The sequence below is a fragment of the Rhipicephalus sanguineus genome, unplaced genomic scaffold, assembly GCF_013339695.2.
Source record: "Rhipicephalus sanguineus isolate Rsan-2018 unplaced genomic scaffold, BIME_Rsan_1.4 Seq568, whole genome shotgun sequence".
Classification (NCBI taxonomy): domain Eukaryota; kingdom Metazoa; phylum Arthropoda; class Arachnida; order Ixodida; family Ixodidae; genus Rhipicephalus; species Rhipicephalus sanguineus.
Genome location: NW_023615527.1, coordinates 303,791 through 324,067, shown reverse-complemented (window position 1 = coordinate 324,067; position 20,277 = coordinate 303,791). Strand labels below are relative to the sequence as shown.

The window sequence follows — 20,277 nt, the reverse complement described above, 5'->3', positions numbered from 1 at the left end:
TGTACGAGTGCCGCTGCCAGACACTTAAGTGAACGATTGTGGTCACCTCCATAATTTTTTTTCGACATTTGTAGAAGCTCATTAGTGGCAGCAGCAACGTGAAAATTAGGTCAGGTTGACGCTTCACGTGCACACCGAAATTTATTAAACATCATTGCCTAGCTAAGACGAGCATAAACTGCACGCTGGAAGTCTCTCGGCGTAGACGTCCCCCAGGCTGATGATAGCTTCAAATCATATCCTTCACGGTCCGCACAACTTCCTTGTCGTATATCGCATGTCTGAGCACTTCAAGGGCTCACGGTCGAGGCGAGCGTTTATCGTATGCCTATCGTGGTCCGTAGTTTAAAAAGAAAAGTACGAGAAGAAGGCGTACTCCTACACAACTACCGTATTTACTCAAACATAGGTCGACATTTTTTTCAGAAATGTTACCTATCTAGCTGTTACCTAGCTATGTTACCTAGCTATCGACCTAAATTCGAGACCAAAGAAACTTGACCTAAATTCGTGATCAAAGTTAGCAAATTACCGGTATAAGGGTGTTCCACTGTCGCGCCCGCCATTTTACAAACAGCGCCAGCTACGCTGGCGCTGTTAATGAAGAACAGAAAATTCTGCTGGCATATATAAAGGTGCTTACATGCTACTCTTTGAGTGGTATCCTATAGACACCAAGCTGAAGCTTCACTGATTAACGAACAGGTAGCTTCACGTTCACGTGGCTCGAGAAACCGTATGCTGTGTCAATAAGCTTAGTCGAACACGGTGGTGAGTCTGGTGACCCGTCGTGTGCAGTGTCTTGGGGGAAGTGCATGCAGCAGTACGTCGATAACGGTTGCCTGTTTTGCTCGCACCACATCAACCGAATAATCGCGATTATTAAATCATTATTCGGAAAATTGGAGAGTTATAATTTCCCCGCACAAAGCACTCTTTGGAAAATCTCAACTCCAGCGCTTGTTAAATGGGTGCCGCAAGGCTATAGAGTGACCTGCGGAGGGAGGGGGGGGGGGGCGAGAGCCCTCCTCAGAATGGAGGGGAGTCGGGCCCCCCTGCCCCCCCCCCCTGGCTTTAAGGCCTGGCCGACAGAGAGCGGTACGGTAGTTTTAGCGCAACGGTGGCTTTCCGTGAAATATTGTAGGAAACTCTACGGTCGGTGCAATGTGCCGCGCGCAGTAATTCAGTTCGGTGACAACGCAGTATGTGCTTTGTCTTTCGCGTCGTGTTACCGTGACCCCTCGTCGACAGAGTAGTGCAGCTTCCACGTGCACCAATGGTGTTCTCCGCCGCCTAGTGCTTCTAGTGCGAGAGCACCGGTGAATATAACTGCTGCGATAAGCGCCCCATAAAGGCAATTATGTCGACGGGCTTATGTCGCGCAGTGAGTGCTTTGGTGCAGATAGAGAGAGAGAGACACCAGCCGGAAGCAGAACACCTTCCCGCGTTCACGCATCGAACTTCGAACTCTGCCTCTCGACTTTCGGAAGGCTGCGTCGTAGATGCACGAGCACAGGCGTATGTTACCCTATCACTGGGGAGCGCATTACCTCGACGTTTCTCTTGTCAAATAACGGCGCTTTGAATGAGTGCATATCGAGTACCAGTGTTTATTATGCACTTGTTGACGTCATCTTTGCGTAGGATTCGCCATATGACGTGTCAAGGTTTATGTTAATTACTTCAGCTATCGAAAATTAGCGCAGCTTGCGTAGTCGTGAAAGGCTGGGTCACAACAGAGCTGCTGGGGACCTAGCTGCTCCTGACATGGCTAGGTTTTCCCCCTCTCACCTCTCTTTCCTACTCCTTGCTATACTATACACGGCTATGCTTGCACTCTTTTCTTTCTTCTTTGGTCTGTATTCTATTCTTCTCTCTCTGTCTTTTCCAAATCTTTACCCTTTTCGAGCTCTTTCTCGCTTTGTCTTCTTTCATGCTTTCTCTCTCTCTCTATCTCTAGTCGTTCTCTCGCCTTTTATCTTCATTCGCTTCTTTCTATTGCTTTCTCTTTCTTTCTATTTGCTTTCTATTTCTTTCTATCTCTTTCTGCCCTCTCTCTCAAGTACTCGTACCTCCCTTCGTTTTTCTCTCCTCCTCGCCAGCCTCTCGTAATCCTCCACACTTCTACTTCCCGTTCCTACTCCTTGCTATAGTATACAGACTGAAGGCTAGCTATGCTCCGCTGGGGGTGAATGGATTCGCGAGTACGCGGGTTCGAATACTGCTTCGTCAAGAATCTTTTTCGCCAAGTTTTTCTCTCTCTTCATTCTATGCGGTTTTTCTTCTCTTCTCTTCTTCTTTCTTTCTTTCCGTAAGCATTCTCTCGCCCATCAGACTTATTGCATCCCACACCGGACCAACCGGTGCACGTGTTCTGGGAGCAAAGCAGATGATGAAGTGCACGAAGAGAGCGCGTGCTGGTTCAAGCGGATGATAGTTTTCCGTCGACGACTTACGGCATAACAAAAAGCTTAAGCAGCTTCTCTGTAAAAAGGTTTAATCGTGATCATGGATATTCCTCCTCGGGATGGATATGTGACACTAGGCATCAACGTGAGTGCATACACGCCAAACGGTGCTATAGGGGCAAATACCAATACACATTCTACAAGCTCTTACATATCGAGGTACAATAATCAGTCAACTACTCCTGTGAAGGCACATGTTTACTGTCGTGTTATACCGATTCCCCTGACGGAGGGATCAACCATGCCATTTATTTCGCTAATCACAATCAATAGGTGTTAAACTATATTCGTACTCGGCCTAAAGTAGCGAGTAAATACGGTATTTCTTCTAACGCGCTCGACTACGAAATATCAAAGAATAGGCGCATTCAGCCCACCCTCGCGCGACGTAACTGCCGTTGCCACCAAGTGTAGCAATCGGCGAGCCGTCCCTACTAAATAAGCCGCCAAGGGCATCGTGGCACATCGCCGAGCGATAGAAGCGTAGAAGCAACGACTCGTATATAAGAGTTCTGGTCCCGTCACCACTCAGCAGTCGACGTCCAGTATGGCTACTACGCGCAGCAAGACTGCGTCGGGGCCGTCAACGTTGCTTCCCGCGTTCATTATTGCCATTGTTCTGGCAACTGCGACATCGTACACCACTCTGAGGCATCTCGGCTACCCCGCCATCTATTCGTGCTCATTGAAGACTTTCAGGTGTGTCGGAGACGGAAACCCGGTGCAAAGGACGTGGCTCTGTGACGGCATTTGGGACTGCAGGGACGGTTCGGACGAGACGGACTGCCACTCGAACAGGACCTGTCTAGAGAGTGAATTCCGCTGCGAACGAGACGGGAGATGCATTCCGGTCGCCTGGCGCTGCGACGGGTTTCGGGACTGCGCGGACGGATCGGACGAATCCGACGAGATGTGCTATGAAGGCGCGACTTGCAAGGAGGACGAGATTCGCTGCGGCCCCTTTAATTTGGGAAGTAGCGCCTGTCACGCGACACCGAGGTGCGGCGGCAAATTCGACTGCCGGCAACAACCGGTCAAGTTCGCGGTATACCGGTTTATTTCGACTTCGTGTCCGCCCGGGCAGTTCGCTTGTCCAACAACAACCGAGGGCCCGAACGCGTGTTTGCCGAAGGCCTTTCTATGCGACGGCCAAGCGCAATGCATCGACGGGTACGACGAAGTCGACTGCGAAAAGCCCACCTGCGAGGACGGAGAGTTTCGCTGCCTCACGGGAGGGCGTTGCGTTCCCAAGCGGTACATGTGCGACGGCAAGCGTGACTGCCGAGACGGATCGGATGAGACCTGGAAGTTATGCTTCCTCCACAAGTACTGCCCTCGGGGCCAGCTGCCCTGCTTATTCCACAACGACAGCGCTACCTGCCTAGACGAAGCCGCAACGTGCGACGAACACTCGGGGTGCGAGAGGACCATTATCTGCGGCGAGCTCGCGTTCCAGTGCCGCGGAAGCTTCTTCCGCTGCGCCCACGGCTTGTGCATACCGAAACGCTGGAGGTGCGACAATGAGCGCCACTGCTTGGACGGTAGCGACGAGAAGGACTGCGCCACCAGCGACGGCGAAGGACGTCTGGAGAATTGCGCCGTCAGTGAGTTTGCCTGCTCCTCGGGCACCGCTTGTATCCCGCTCAGTATGCGTTGCAACAGCCGACCGGACTGTCCCGATGAGTCCGACGAACGAGGTTGCCCTTCGGAGATGTCCAACATCGTGCGGCCCCACCTACGTTGAGGCACCTCAAAGCTGGTGCCCCTTCGCTACGTTCGTTTTCTATTTCGTGTGTGTGTGTGGGCCTCAGTTCCACAGGGTCTGTGAGAAAAATACGTTAGCGGAGTTCAGCGTACTATCACTACGATTTCGTCCACCTGAAGAAAACAGTCGACCAGTTTCAAATCTCCGGTGATGAACACGTTCGCTGTGCTTTATTTCGGTTTTCGGCTGTCCTGAAACGCGCAGCGCATATCCTCTGGCACATATATATATATATATATATATATATATATATATATATATATATATATGCATCGGCCCCGATCTGTCGGATCGTATCGCATTTGTAACCGTTCGGGGGTCTAGAGAGTCGTCAAAAAATCGCAAAACCGCAGCGGAAGCATCTGACAAACCGAAAAAGAAACAAACGGCACCCGTTATGTGAAATTATGCTTTCACACCCCATTATGCGAATACCAGTGGTGTTGAAATGAGGCGGCTGATCTTTTATTTATGGGGCAACTTTTTCTAAATATAACACATTGCATAGAGCTAAGATAAGACATCCGCGTGGCTTCTTCGGAATCTACAGATAAAAGGGAGTTTTAGCTTGTAGCGTATACTTCTTTACGTTACCGTGTTACCGGATACCGGATGGAATCTGCGCATGCGCGAACCTTTACGGAACGTAAAGGTTTACGGAACGTAAACTACTCGCCGGAGAGGCTTTACGTTTTACGGCCCTATCTCGCAAATCCACCTTCGTTCGTGGCTACTCGCGATATCCGCTTTGCGGAGACTCCAGCCGCACGAGTCAAATAAGCAAAGTGCGCTCGATAACCTTATTTCAGCCGGATTACCGAGCCTAGAGCGACCTAGAATACCGAATCCGCAAACGTAAGAAGCCTAAAGACGCTGACAGGCTGGATAGGTGGCGCCATCTAGCGGGGCCAAGGTGTACCAGGCGAGCACAAAATTGTTTGTAGAAACATCGGGCATTACTCCCAATGTAAATGCCTTGCAGCGGCATTATTACGAATGAGTTGCCTTTTTAATCATTTTTTTCCCCTCGAGAACACTAAGCAAAAACAAACGTGTGCATGATTGTGGTTGCGCGAAGCGTCACAAGATGTCGACACCTTCTCCCGGTAACCTGGTATTGCTACACACCTTCGCTTATACCGGGATACTGCACACGCTAAAAACATCTCTTATGATTTTGCCGCAGCGTAATTCAATATATCTAAATTAAATGTAGTTTAAATGCTGTTATCATCACCACTTAGTGGTTTGCGCAAACGTAAAGGTTTACGTACGTACGTAAAGGCTTACGTTTGGGCAGCTAAAAAACTGTACTAAAACTCGAGTTCCGGTAAAATGGTAAACGTAATCCGGTAACGGTAACGTAAAGAAGTATACGTTACAAGCTAAAACTCCCTAAAGACTTCTAGTATAAACTTGCAGAGTGTGGCGCTCATCGCTTAGCCACATATTGTAACTTTAGAATCCGGAGGTATCGTATGCTTTCCGTGGCATGCTGAACTTATGAAGCAAGGATGTAAACACTGTTCTTTGGGGCTGGCACTTGAATTTATAAAACATTATTTTCCCTTCCTGTCCAGTTCAATAACGATATTATAAATCCGTCTAATAAATGTCAGTGTTCAGACAAAAAAAAAAAAGACTTCTCGACTGCCCGGCCATATGTCACAAAGGTGCGTTATATAACACTCTGATATTTGATACTTTCACTTCGGACACAAATGTGATTGCCATGGCTATGGTCACGGAAACATAAATACGTAGTGAGAATCTCGTGAAACTGAATTACCGGATATTGACGTAGTCTTTTTGTCCTGATTCTGTGGTGCAACTTTTGGTTCGTATAAGAGCACCTGGACGAACGATCGGCATGGCTCCGCTTGGCTTTGCTTTTAAAAGCAGAGCTCTTAAACATTTCGTTGTTCCGGGTAGTGCGAGCAGGCATTATCATCATCATGAACCGGGACGCGCTGGCTTTGTCTTCTTCACCTTCTGCTTCGCTGCCGCAACACGTGCGCCGATTTGACCGGCGGGGAATACAATAGGTATGATTAGCGAGTCTGTTACGTGAGTCAAAACCACGTAACGTCACGTAACCTCTAGTCACGCGACTAAAAATCACGTAACATCACGTAATAACTAGTGAAATGACTAAAAACCTCGTAATATCACGTAAGGTCTATAGTGACGCGCCTAAAATCGTGTAACATCACGTAACACCTAGTCAAGGGACTAAAAATCGCGTAAGAACACTCACGTGACTAAAAATCACGAAGCTGGTCACGTGACTGGAATCTTGTAACACCACGTAGCTACTCGAGTGGCTAAAAATCACGTAGCAGCACGCAACGTCTAGTCACGTGACTAAAATTACGAAACGTCACGTAAGACCTAGTCACGTGACATGTTCCCACCGTAAATCCCGTAACAACTAGTCACGTGACGTGTTCCCGCCAAAAACCACGTGACAGCCAGTCACTTGACTAAAATCACAACATCGCGTAAAAGGAAGTCACATGACATGTCTCGCCAAGTCTAGCCATACTAAGTACTACTACTACGGAGGTCGTAGGTTCGGTACCTGCCGGCGGCAAGTTATCATTTAGTCCACTTCACTTTCTTCACATTTATATCCCAATTATTACAAGTAACATCTCCTATACTTTCCTTGGCATTATTGTCGGTTGGTTCTCATTAATATTGTGCCTAGCAAAAACTTAATATCTCTAGCAAAAGCTTGGCATTACATACAAACATAGCTAAGTCGCACTCAAGTTCCGCTGATGGTCCCGGCCTTGCGCCACTACAGCAAGCTGGGCACTTTTTTTAATGCCTCTGACTTGCTCTAAGGCTTGCTCTGCGTGTGCTATTTTGTTACGTTACTATGATGATAGTAACGTAACAAAAAAAGTGTAGGACTACACTTATTTACTGCATGCAATAAATCTGCTATTTTAACCAAGTAACTGTCACATTGACTTTTGTGCAAAGCAAAGTTCACTTTACAGTTTAACGTTTACCTACATTATGAGGGAGAGCATGTGTCTCTGAAAATCACGTCGTGAAGCGAGCCGCGAATAAGCAGCTCAAAATATTTCTGCCCTTGCCTATACGTCTCGTTTGCTTGTCATACATTTCAGCGGACAGGTATATCCCAAACTTTGTTCGCATTAAATGCTGAGCGGTATCAAAACCCTTTGTACTAATATACGAGAGTTCCGCGTTATAATGTGTTCTACAAGCTAAACTCCAGCGTCTTGACGCGAGACCACTCTTGGAGCACGAAATCCTGGGACCGTGGCCTACGCCGTACGCTTTCGTACATGCAGAAGACCATGAAAGCCTCTTGAAGTCGACAGGACTTCACGAACCCTCGTAGGTGCGCCGGTCGCATGCGTATTCGTAGGCGCCGTTTTCCAATAATTGATGCTCTCTCGATCGCGCGCTTGTCGGCCGTCAGCCGTTTCAGATGCGGCAATCTAATCTTTTACGGAGGCGAGTTGTCATTTCACGTTTCGTCATTTCACTGCCGCCTGTGTATGAACGAATGACCGTCGTTGTTGCCTGTGGCGACAGAAATGTTCTGCTTCTAAGAACGTGGATGAAGGTCCCATTCCCGGAATGAATGGAGGCGACAAATAGAAGGGTGTATTGCGCAGTGCGATAGAAGGAAAGAAAGGAAGGAAGGAAGGAAGGAAGGAAGGAAAGAAGGAAGGAAGGAAGGAAGGAAGGAAGGAAGGAAGGAAGGAAGGAAGGAAAGTAGCACGTCAGGCGCGCACACGCCAACCTTCGCCTGCCCCAATTTTCACGGTAGGGCAAGTGCTTCCGAATTTCGCTTACTCTTCTTCTTTCCTCTGTACCTTATCTAATATTTTCCACTCCACACGTGTTGGTCCAGGTCCTCTGAGGCCCTGGCGTCGCCAGGGCCAAAGAGGCAGCGAAGGCCAGAGGGTTCCTGGAATGAGGAGACCTCCCACCTAGGGTAGACGCGGGACTAGCACCGCGACACCGTTTCGTACAATAAACGTTTATTCCTCCTCCTCCTCCACACGTGTAGGGTAACCAACCGAGCCCGTGCTTGGTTAACCTCCCCACCTTTCACACCCCTCATTTCTTTTCTCCCTCTCTCTGGTATCTCAGCGGTTATATATATATATATATATATATACCTTGGCTGGTTACCCTACACGCGTGAAGTGAGAAAGGGGGAATATAGATAAGGTACAGAGGAAACAATAATAATAATAATAATAATAATAATAATAATAATAATAATAATAATAATAATAATAATAATAATAATTATAATATCTGGGGTTTAACGTCCCAAAACCTCGATCTGATTACGAGAGACGCCGTGGTGGAGGGCTCGAGCACGCAGAATTCGGGAGCACTTGCCCTACCGTGAAAATGGAGGCAGGCGAAGGTTGGCGTTAGCGCAGTGGAAGAAGCTTCCCAGCCACTGGGACGCGAGATCGTCGCAGAGGCGGCTATCCCTGCTTCCGTTCTTGCACTGCGCGGGTTCCTCGCACCTTAGCGCTTCGTCGACGCAGATAATGCTGTCGTTCTGCGAGGAGCAGGGCAGCTGGCCGCGAGGGCAGTGCTTGTACAGGAAGCATAACGTCTCACTCTCATCCCATCCGTCTCGGCAGTCACGCTTGCCGTCGCATATGTACCGCTTGAAAACGCAGCGCCCGTCATTACCCCGACAGCGAATCTCATCGTCTTCGCAGATGCTCTTTTCGCAGTCTGCCTCGTCGTAGCCATCGATGCATTGCGTCTGACCGTCACACTTGAATGTCATCTGCAGACACGCCTCCGGGCCCTCGATAGTTGTTCGGCAAGAGAACTGCCCTGGCGGACACGCGTCAATCACCTGGAGTATCGCGAACTTGTCCGGGTCTTCTGTGCAGTTGCGTTTGCCGCCGCACCACGGTGCCGTATGGCAGACCATACTTCCCAAATTAATGGGGCCGCAGCAAATATCGTACTAGAAGTCGCACCTTCGTGGCACATCTCGTCGGATTCGTCCGATCCGTCCGCGCAGTCCCGAAACCCGTCGCAGCGCCAGGCGACCGGAATGCGTCTCCCGTCTCGTTCGCAGCGGAATTCACTCTCTAGACAGGTTCTGTTCGAGTGGCAGTCCGTCTCGCACGAACCGTCCCTGCAGTCCCAAATGCCGTCGCAGAGCCGCGTCCTTCGCACCAGGTTTCGGTCTCCGACGCACTGGAATGTGTTCAACCAGCACGAATAGGTGGTGGGGTAGCCTATTCTGTTCACAGTGAAAGGCGATGCGGCGCTTGTTAGAACGACGACAATGATGAACGGGGGAATCAACGTTGATGGAACCGACGCAGGCGTGCTGCGCGAAGTGGCCATACTGAACGTCGACTGCTGGGTGTTGACGGGACTGAAACTATTATATACAAGTCATTGCTTCTGCGCTTCTATCGCTTGGCGATGTGCCACTGTGACCTTGGCGGCTTATGTAGGAAGGATGGTCCGCCGATTGCAGCACTTTGTCGCAACGGCCGTTATGTCGTCTCAGGGTGGGCTGGCTTCTATACTTTGATATTTTGGAGTCGGGCCTGTCAGAAGAAATTTCGTATTGAGTCGCCAATAGCTCGAGTACGAATATAGGTCGGCCCCTATGTATTGCGATCTCCGAGAAATCGAAAAAAAAAAGATATTTGAGCATTGGTCGACGCGTATCATTCGAGAAACTCACGACGTTTCAGATTCCTGCGAGCAAACGCGTGGCCTTTGGCGCCTTTCGCTTTCTCGCTTTTTGTATTCTTATTTCTGTTTCTTTCTTTTCTTTCTCTCTCTTACTTTGTTTCTCTTTATTTGTCTCTCTCTTTCTATTTCTATCTTTCTCTCTGTTTTTTCTATCTTTTTTTTCGTGTCTGTTTCTTTCTGTCTTTTTCTCTCTTTCTGTATCTTTCTCGGTATTTCTATGTTTTTATGTCTTTTCTTTATTTCTCTCGATTTTTAACTTCCTCTTCCTTTCTATCGCTTTCTTTATTTCTCACTTCTCTATTTTTATCTTTCTCTTGTGCCAGCTATTTTAGTCAGAGAGAAAGGTGCCGCTGTCGCCAGAGCTGTGGCGATAATGAACAACGACATCAACGTTGAACGCAGCGACGTAAGCTTTCTGCGGGGTGAGGCGGCCATGGTGGCCTCTTGGCATTCACTGATGTATATAGACCATATACGAACTGTATAAGACCGCGCCTTTTATCCGCTAGCGCAGAGTGGTCTGCAGCACTGAACGTCGCAGCCTCTTTACTAAGGAGCACTCTTCGACTATTTGCTCCTGCCTGAACAGCGTTACTTGCATGAGAGGGAGGAACGTTTCCTGTGCTTTGATAACTTAGAGTCACCGCTGTTTCAAGAAAGCTCTTCTGGGTAGCAACAGAACTTTTTCTGATTCGTAATATTTTCCTCGTTACGAACGCTGATAAGGGCAGGACTTCCGCTAGGAAGACCTCGAAGGGTGCTACTGCTTGCGGTACTACGGGAAATTGCTTCTAAGAATACGATACAACGTTGTGATCTCGCGGATGTTGCTGCAAGAATCCTTTGTCGGTTCAAGTGAGGCTTGTTTTTTAAACATGGGCAAGTATTCGTCCAGTTGTTTGTGCAGGCATTGTCTCTGCGATTTCTTGTAAGTATGTACGAACGTGTAACGTCACCTATGAGCGTCATTCAATGTCAGAGTTGAGGGGACGCCGTAAGCATTTGTTTTACATTATCAGCTAATTGCATTTACCCCCATCACAATGTGAATGAATTCGTTTGCCACTCTGCGAAGTTGCTGAAGACCTTTGGGAATGTACGATGGTTCGGACCCTTCTGACTTTGTGATCGAATTTGCTAATCTGTCGTTTCAATTTAGCTCGTTTATTTAACTTTCCTGCTTGGAAAAAAAGCTTCGACAGCGAAAAACCAAAGGAGAAAGTAAGGACTGCTTAAGCGCAAGGATGGCGTCTTTTGCCGACGCAGCTTGACCGGCGGAAGTCATCGCAATATAGAAGAGAAGGATTACAGAAAATTCAGCATTAACACCTCTGTTGAGATCAAATAAAGATAATGTCAAACAATTGGAAAGGCAGCGCGAATCATCTGTATCCGAATTAAGCAGAAACATGCATGTTTTGTTTACATTTTGAGGTTTGCATTACAAACTAGAATTAGGATGTATATTATGGGTAATATGCGAAGCGTATCACCCGCAGATCAGATTCTGGTGTGCTCACCGCAATCATAGTACTATGAGTGTTGCTTGCCTTGTTGGGTACATATTCGCCCATTAAAGAGTGCAGCTTTTACCGGTTTGACTTCTACGCGGGGCGCAGTCATAACTAGGCGTCAGTAGGCGCACGGCTGTGACGGTTCCAGTACTCGTCTTGCGAGGGCGCTCAGAAAATGGGGTTAAGCGGTTAGTGTATTTCTTTAATACTTTTCTAGCAATACAATGGAACTCATATATATCGAAATAGTGGAACAAAAAAAAAAAACAGGAATTAGTTCGATATATCGGATAATTCGATAGACAACTTTTATGCTAGTGTTGCATTTTCAATTAAAATTCTCACGCGCAAGTTGGCTTCACGGCACTGCTCATGATAAGGAAAGGAAGGCGCCTTCACGGCAACTGGCGGTTTTTCTTTTAATTTTGTATTTTTCTGCCGTTTGCAGTTGGGAATGCGAGGTTATTTGCAGGGGTGGGTTATATGCGGGAAAATGCGGTATCGACATAAATTGCGCTTCAAGATCTTCATATGCGGCTGTGCATACTTTTCCGGTGCTGGAATCGTCTAGTCTTGTGAGAGAAAAATCATCGTCTTGTCCGTGACAGAAAAATCGAGGAAATAAATAATGAAAAAAATCTTCGGTTTGAGTGTTTAGGGCGTGGTCTTTTGCACGTGCTAAAAAGTTGAAATATGGATACATACAAACTTGCCCAGTTGCCAGTCTTGCTGCAATATGCCTCTAGGTTGCCTCTAAGTTATTTGTAGGCTTTAGCTAGGTGATGCTAGGTTGTTTCTAGGTTACTTCTAGGTCGTTTTCAGGCTTAATGAGATGAAGCTAAGTTGTTTCTAGGTAGTTGCTAGTCTCTTAGCTACGTTGTTTTCTTGGTTGCTTCTAGGTTGTTGCTGGGCTCTAGCTAGTTGTTGTTAGGTTGTTTCTAGGTTATGGGCTGTTTTGTTAGACTTCAGAATCGTTCAGCGTCGCTGTTTCAAGCCTTGCGCGACATAGTGCAAGTTTCGTCATTTTTTCCCTTTCTCTTTCTTTTTATCACTTTTATTTTATCTGTCCTTTCTCTCTCACTATTTTCTCTTTCTCTATCTTTCTCCATCTCTCTCTTTCAAGTATTTCACGTGCTCCACTTCGCCGAGCATAGCTTTCTTTTAACGCTCACACCTGCTGTACTGGGTAGTGGGGCTTGCCCAATTCCTGTGGCGCATACCCACCTGAGGAGTTTTGCGCGACGGAGCACAGGTTACCAATATCTTAAACAGGTTCACTGTAAACAGAGTTAATATAGCGCGTGACAGTTCATGAAGAGAGTGCGTGTCGGTTCATGATAACTTAGACATCTTCACTGTAAAGAGAACTCGCCCAAATAAAGCTCTTGTTGCTGTAAACAGAATGATGAGAGCACGTGCCGGTAGATGATGATGATTTTTTTCTGTATACATTGCATACATCAAACATTTACCGCCGGCTTAAAAAGCTTCGCTGTTCAAAATGTCTACGTGGCAAATGCCGAGTACGCAGATGTATAACGGCACAGCAGAAACAACTGGAGCACAAAATTCTTCCTCTGTCCGCGTAAAAACCTAACTTTCTTAAAATGCATTCTCTCCTTGCAGGATCAAAAATGTTCTGCTAACATTGCCATTTGACATATGCCAACAAAATGGCGTCAGTTATGTATCACATACAGTATAAACACAGGCGAGGAATAATAGCATTGGAATGGTTTATTGATCACAAAGATAGAATATTAACATAGAAATTATAAAAGATAAGACACGCAACGGAAAGCTCAGAGCACATCCAAGACTCAGAGTAACAAAGTTAATGAAATGGATAAAGATGTTCTTATAGCCACCAGAAACTAATTTGCAACAATTCCTCGCAATTCACCTTGGCTTCCCTAGTTTCTCATTCATGCTACAGTTTTTGCCGCAAGAACTCAGATTATGGTATGGGTGTATTCAATTCCGAAGCTTTTATTCGCTCTATAGTCACTTTTGTACGCCTTTGCGCCTATCCTACCCCTTTGGCAATTCAAACACGCCCTCTGTGAGTCCGTAGGTATTTTTGATTGTAGGTCAGACACTTCTGGCATAGCATTAAGCCGCATTCACGATTCAATTTACGTGAAAAGATTACGTAAGTACTGCAATACTCGATAGTACTGTCCTGCAATTGATAATATACCTTTGGAGTTACCAAACCAGGAGCAGTGCCCTGCCTAGGCAGCTGAAAGCTCGTTGCTGTCCTAGAGTAGAATGATGAGCCGATCGGACAGTACAAAACCAGATACGAAAATAGTGAAGCTTCATTGAGGTGAACAAGACTCCAGGGGGAAGTGAGAACTGCACTAACAGCTTCACTGCTCAGCTTTTCTAATTGGGATGCACACACACGCACACACAAAAGCGAAGCCTCGTAGAAAAGCGCACAAACTCTGTAGCCCAGCCTTGGAACACACGTGGCCTCACAAGAAATTGAATAAATCGGTAGGGCAGTCAATCTCGTCGGATCCATCGGGACAGTCGGTACGGTGGTCACAACGTAAGTTGAGCGCAACGCAAGCCGTACCCGAGGAGCACGCAAATTCGGTCACTGGGCAATTCACGAGACGTTCGTCGTCGTTGTCAGCACAGCCTTTTTCGTCACTTCCGTCGAAACAGTCATCATCACCGTCACACCTCCAGCCATTCGGCACGCACCTTCGATTATCACAGCGGAAGAAGCTTCCCCGACAATTGAAGGCCAACGCTGCGCAGTCAAATCTCTCGTCGATGCCATTCTTGCAGTCTACATGACCGTCGCACTTTCGAGATTCGTCGACGCAGATGAGGCTACCGTTCAGTGAATTGCAGGGCATCTGCGGCGAAGGACAGATTGACTTGTACGCGAGACATAGCATCAAGTTTTCGTCCGATCCATCTTGACAGTCGCGCTTGTCGTCGCATGTGCTGTGCTGGGAAATGCATTGTCCTCCGTCACAACGAAACTCTCCTGGATCGCAGATCCTGCTTTCGCAACAGTCTTCATCAGAGCCGTCGACGCAGTGCTTGAAACCATCGCATAGGAAGGTCCTGGGCAAGCACGTCGCCGAGCCCTCGAGGGTGCTTCTGCAAGTGAATTGTCCAGAAGGGCAGGACGTTTTGTTTAAACACGCCACTGCATCTTCGTCTGTCCCATCTTTGCAATCGCGTTTTCCATCGCACCGCAACGCTACACGTATGCATTGGGTTCTGTCCATGCATCTGAACTCATTGTCTGAGCATATCTCGGTTGGGTGCAGTTCTTCTCGTCGATGGCGTCATCACAATCGATATCACCGTTGCACTTCCTGACTGTGGGAACGCACACAAATTTATCACGAATCTTGCAAGCAAACTTCTCAGGCGGGCAATTAAAGCCTTCTTTGCATATGTCACCATCCTCGTCCGAACCGTCGGGACAGTCAGCGTCACCGTCACATTGCCATGTTGCCGAAATGCAATGGTCGTGGTTCATACAAGCAAATTCTGTGTCTTGACAAGCGCGGGAAGATGTACAGTTCACTTCATCGGAGCCGTCCGAACAGTCGGGGTCACCATCGCATTGCCATGTGGCTATAATGCAATGGCTATTGTCCTTACAGGCCAACTGCGTGTCAGGACAAGTTAGCACAGATGTGCAATTTTCTTCGTCGGAGCCATCAGTGCAGTCACGGTCACCGTCACATTGCCATGTTGCAAAAATGCAATGACCATTGTCTTTGCAGGCAAATTCGTTGTCTGAACAAGTGCGGGAGGAAGTACAGTTCATTTCATCAGATCTGTCAGAACAATCAGGGTCACCATCGCATCGCCAAGTTGCCGAAATGCAGTGCCCATTGTCCTTGCACGCAAATTCCGTCTCTGAACAAAGCTGTGTGGAGGTACAGTTGGCTTCATCAGAGCCATCAAAACAGTCAGGGTCGCCATCACATCGCCAGGTTGCTGAAATGCAATGGCCACTGCTCTTGCAGGCAAATTCTGTGCCTGAACAGCTGTGCCTAGATGTACAGTTTACTTCATCGGAGCCATCGGAACAATCACGGTCACTATCGCATAGCCAGGTTTTCGAAATGCAGTGGCCACTGTTCTTACAGGCAAATTGTGTGCCTGAACATGTGTGTCCAGATGTACAGTTTTCTTCATCGGAGCCATCGGAACAATCGCGGTCACCATCGCATCGCCAGGTTTCCGAAAATGCAGTGGCCACTGTCCTAGCAAATTGAGTGCCTGAACAGTATCCTAGATGTACAGTTCAGTTCATCAGACCCATCGAAACAGTCACGGTCACCATCACATCGCCAGGTTGACGAAATGCAATGACCACTACTCTCGCAGGCAAATTCTGTGTGTGAACAAGTGTGCCTAGATGTACAGTTTACTTCATCGGAGCCATCCGCACAGTCCGGGTCGCCATCACACTGCCAGGTCTTTCGAATGCAATGGCCACTGCTCTTACAGGCAAATTGTGTGTCTGAACATGTGTGCCCAGATGTACAGTTTACTTCATCGGAGCCATCGGAACAATCGCGGTCACCATCGCATCGCCAGGTTTCCGAAATGCAGTGGCCACTGTTCTTGCAGGCAAATTGTGTGCCTGAACATGTATGCCTAGATGTACAGTTCAGTTCATCAGACCCATCGAAACAGTCACGGTCACCATCACATCGCCAGGTTGACGAAATGCAATGACCACTATCTCGCAGGCAAATTCTGTGTGTGAACAAGTGTGCCTAGATGTACAGTTTACTTCATCAGAGCCATCCGCACAGTCCGGGTCGCCATCACACTGCCAGGTCTTTCGAATGCAATGGCCACTGCTCTTACAAGCAAATTGTGTGTCTGAACATGTGTGCCGAGATGTACAGTTTACTTCATCGGAGCCATCGGAACAATCGCGGTCACCATCGCATCGCCAGGTTTCCGAAATGCAGTGGCCACTGTTCTTGCAGGCAAAATTGTGTGCCTGAACATGTATGCCTAGATGTACAGTTCAGTTCATCAGACCCATCCAAACAGTCACGGTCACCATCACATCGCCAGGTTAACGAAATGCAATGACTACTACTCTTGCAGGCAAATTCTGTATGTGCACAAGTGTGCCTAGATGTACAGCTTGCTTCATCGGAGCCATCCGCACAGTCCGGGTCGCCATCACATTGCCAGGTCTCTGGAATGCAATGGCCACTGCTCTTACAGGGCAAATTGTGTGCCTGAACATGTGTACCCAGATGTACAGTTTACTTCATCGGAGCCATCGGAACAATCACGGTCACCATCACATCGCCAGGTTTCCGAAATGCAGTGGCCACTGCTCGTGCAGGCAAATTCTGTGTCTGAACAAGTGTGCCTAAATGTACAGTTTACTTCATCCGAGCCATCCGCACAGTCAGGGTCACCATCACATTGCCACTTTGCCGAAATGCAGGCACCATTGTCTTTGCACGCAAATTCTGCGAGTGAACAAATGTGTATGGATGTACAGTTCGCTTCATCAGAGCCATCAGAACAGTCAGGGTCACCGTCGCATCTCCAATTCTCTGGTAGGCAGTCAGCGTTATCCTTGCAGGCAAACTGGTTTTCGGCACACGTTCGTATGGATGTGCAGTTAACTTCGTCCGAGCCGTCAGGGCAATCGGAGTCCCCGTCACACAGCCATTTTGCCATTATACAGCGGCTCTTCGTTTTGCAAGAAATCTGTCCTTCGGGGCACATTTTCTCGGCAGTGCAGTTGCGCTCATCCGAGGAGTCTTCACAGTTGTTTTCACCGTCACAACGCTGACTCGCAGGTATGCATTCTCCGCTTTCCTCACACTCGAATTCATTCTCTTTGCAAATCTTGGAAGTGCAATTGGCCTCGTCGGAATCGTCTCTGCAGTCATGGTATCCGTTGCAACGCCACGCCGCAGGAAGACATCTGTAACCTCTTTGCGCCGAATTACACACGAACCGGTCCTCAGGGCACCTTGTATGCTCGTTGCAGACGTTGACATCTTCGTCTGAGCCGTCCCAACAGTCTCGGTCACCGTTACACATCCAGATCACAGGAATGCACGATTGACCGTCCTTGCACGCGAACTGTCCTTCCGTGCACGGGCTTGGCGTCATGCAGTTCCCTTCGTCCGTGCCGTCGGCGCAGTCGCGTTTTCCGTCGCAACGCCGCTCCATTGGCACACATATGACACCACCTGTGACTCCCGAGCAAACAAAGTTGTTGGGATGGCAGATCTTGACGTTTCTGCACATTTCGACGTCTTCGTCGGACCCATCCTCGCACTCCTGAGAGCCGTCGCACGTCCACCTTACTGGGAGGCATTGTCCGCTGTTCTTACACTGGAACTGTTCTTCGCTGCAGGATTTCAACGCCGTGCAACCCCTCTCATCTGTACCGTGTTCGCAGTCACGTTGTCCATCGCACCGCCGTGCCGTTGACAGGCACGTCAGTGATCCATTGCTTGTAGTATTGCAGGGGAATTCGCCCGTTTTGCAAGGCGGAGTATCTCCGCACGTCCCACTGGCTTCGTCAGACCCGTCGGCGCAGTCGCGGTCACCGTCACAGCGCCAGTTTGCCGGGATGCAGCGACCGCCTTCTCCGCACTTGAATTCTGTTTCGAGACAGGTCCTGTTTGGGTCGCATGCCTGCTCATCGGAGCCATCATTGCAGTCGCTCACTCCGTCACATTGCCATGATCTCGGTACGCAGTTGCCCTCAGCGACGCACTTGAAGTGCCTCTCTGTGCACGAAGCTCTTGTGTCGATTATTTTCGTCAGTGAGAGAGAAGCCGCGGTCGTGAGAACTGTGACGATAACGAACAGCGAGAGCCATGTCGAACGTGGCGACGTAAGCTGGCTGCGCGGTGGAGCGGCCATGGTGGCCTCTTGTATTTCACTTAGATATATAGACCATGCGAACTGTACGAGACCGTGCCTTTCAATTGCTAGAGTAGCGTTGTGCGGCGCTGTACCTCGCAGCCCTTCTTGTAGGGAATGATCGTCGATTGTTTGTGCCTGCCTCAACGGTGTTTCTTGCATCAGAGCGAGGGGCGTTTCCTTTGATAATTTAGGTTCACCATTATTCGAAGGAAGCTTTCCTGAGCAGCAACAGGACATTTTCTGATGCGTATTTTTTCCTCGTTACGAACGATGATAAGAGCACAGCCTCGACGTCCGAGACCTTGAAGGGCGCCGCTGCTTTGAGCACGACAGGAAATTAGCGGGTCCTGCGATAACACGATACAGCGCTATTATGGGGCGGACGTCGCTGTCATCAGCCTTTAGCGGCTGAGCTGCTGTTTGCTTTTAAAGAATTGGAAGTCTTTGTGTTCATTGTTTGTGCTCGAATTTCCTACACGTGACTTTATTGCAGGTTTAGCGGCGCTCAGTAGCTACTTTAAATATTATTCATAAGGGAATGCCTTTGTAGGATAGTCTGCACAATCGGCTAGCTGCACTGAGCCCGATTATAATGTTATTGAAATGACTCGATCGCCATTGAGATAGGTCTTTGGATGCTCTGAAGAACGTGCGGAGCTGTCACCTAAATTTAGATATTCCTATTAGGATATCTTTGATTTGATTGTACTTTCTTTAGCTTATCTGAAAAACTTGAAGAGCGAAAAGTGGCAAATGTGGAAAAGGCGCTTACCTCCTTTCCTTTATCTAGAAAGGAAAGGAGGCATTGGTCTGAGAGCGGTTTTACCTACACTGAAAGTTCGACAGACCGAAAGCTTCGCATTGTAAAAGCGAGTATATAAAAATGCCGAGCTAGCAGTTGTGATAACAGCAAAAGTGAATCATTGAGTAAAATATTTCGAGTATAGGCAAGATAGAGAGAGAGAAAGCTCTTTAATGAAAAACATAGAATTCTGCCGGCGTATATAAAGGCGCCTACGTGCTACTCTGTATAGGGGAGGGGGATTGGTGATAGAAAGGCCCTAGGAGGAGGAGGGTAGGAAAGGAGAAGGAAAAAAAAAGAAGATAATATGATCGTGGCATGTAGATGTCACAACGCAATGGCGAATTTTTGAACTCATCTTGAACTCGTTTTTAGATAATATTTGTTACTATGACTACGGTAACAACTATATAATATATATAATATATATATAATATATATATATATATATATATATATATATATATAATATATATACATATATATATATGCCGTAAATTCAATACCGAAATATTCAGTTGTATGAATTTTAATTCCTCCGCTGAAGTGCCATTGGACCAGTGCTAACGCGTTTCAGTTTAACGAAATTAGCCCAGAGCACATTTCAGTTTTACGAACATATTTTGTGACACCATTCAATGCCTCTCACGTCATATTGATCAGAAATTGTCTGAAAGACTGGGTAGAAACAGCGTTTTGAGTTTAGAGGAGTACGTCGCTTCTGCCTCTCGCTTTGAGACATGCGCCACTCTTGATGATATGTGATGTTTATTGGCGCAAGGGCCACTTGATGGCCAAAGAGCGCCAATGCGCCACTCTGCCTTAAAATAAAAGCAAAGCGAAAAAATAAAGATCGGTGAAAAGGGAAAAAAAAGGAGCCCGCGTTCTCTATGTCCTGTATCTCTTTTTTTTTTTTGCGCTCTGCTTTTAAGACAGTGCACCAACTCGCCCAGCAAAGCATTCTATTAGGCCACTCTGTCTACAGAACAGATGGTAGCGAGCGTCCTACCTCAGGAAAAAAATGAGGAGGAGCAAGAAGTAGCCCTTTTAGAGGAAGAACTAGGAATTTCAGCTAAAGAAGCA

At 47.7% G+C, this 20,277-nt stretch overlaps 4 protein-coding genes across 4 annotated transcripts; 1 reads left to right on the top strand and 3 right to left on the bottom strand.

Moving 5' to 3' along the window:
• Window positions 1-3,004: 3,004 nt before the first annotated feature.
• On the top strand, window positions 3,005-4,445 carry LOC119377803 (very low-density lipoprotein receptor). The gene has a single exon (XM_037647108.1). The coding sequence runs from the start codon at window positions 3,016-3,018 to the stop codon at window positions 4,210-4,212; it is 1,197 nt and encodes a 398-aa protein (XP_037503036.1). The 5' UTR covers window positions 3,005-3,015; the 3' UTR covers window positions 4,213-4,445.
• Window positions 4,446-8,632: 4,187 nt separating this feature from the next.
• On the bottom strand, window positions 8,633-9,187 carry LOC119377815 (low-density lipoprotein receptor-like). The gene has a single exon (XM_037647121.1). The coding sequence runs from the start codon at window positions 9,185-9,187 to the stop codon at window positions 8,633-8,635; it is 555 nt and encodes a 184-aa protein (XP_037503049.1).
• A 4,025-nt stretch (window positions 9,188-13,212) lies between these two features.
• On the bottom strand, window positions 13,213-14,961 carry LOC119377805 (low-density lipoprotein receptor-like). Its single transcript, XM_037647111.2, has one exon. The coding sequence runs from the start codon at window positions 14,738-14,740 to the stop codon at window positions 13,967-13,969; it is 774 nt and encodes a 257-aa protein (XP_037503039.1). The 5' UTR covers window positions 14,741-14,961; the 3' UTR covers window positions 13,213-13,966.
• A 157-nt stretch (window positions 14,962-15,118) lies between these two features.
• LOC119377804 (very low-density lipoprotein receptor-like) lies at window positions 15,119-17,721 on the bottom strand. Its single transcript, XM_049411650.1, has 3 exons — window positions 16,747-17,721; window positions 16,633-16,706; window positions 15,119-15,129 (listed from the first exon to the last, which is right to left on the bottom strand). The coding sequence occupies exons 1-3, from the start codon at window positions 17,685-17,687 to the stop codon at window positions 15,119-15,121; spliced, it is 1,026 nt and encodes a 341-aa protein (XP_049267607.1). The 5' UTR covers window positions 17,688-17,721.
• Window positions 17,722-20,277: the final 2,556 nt, after the last annotated feature.

Coding starts and splice junctions, on each gene's coding strand:
- LOC119377803 (XM_037647108.1), top strand. CDS start 3,016: ATGGCTACTACGCGCAGCAAGACTGCGTCGGGGCCGTCAACGTTGCTT.
- LOC119377815 (XM_037647121.1), bottom strand. CDS start 9,187: ATGGTCTGCCATACGGCACCGTGGTGCGGCGGCAAACGCAACTGCACA.
- LOC119377805 (XM_037647111.2), bottom strand. CDS start 14,740: ATGGACAGAACCCAATGCATACGTGTAGCGTTGCGGTGCGATGGAAAA.
- LOC119377804 (XM_049411650.1), bottom strand. CDS start 17,687: ATGGAGCGGCGTTGCGACGGAAAACGCGACTGCGCCGACGGCACGGAC. Junction 16,707..16,746: donor GAAGTAAACTGTACATCTGG/GTACACATGTTC, acceptor CTGTAAGAGCAG/TGGCCATTGCATTCCAGAGA.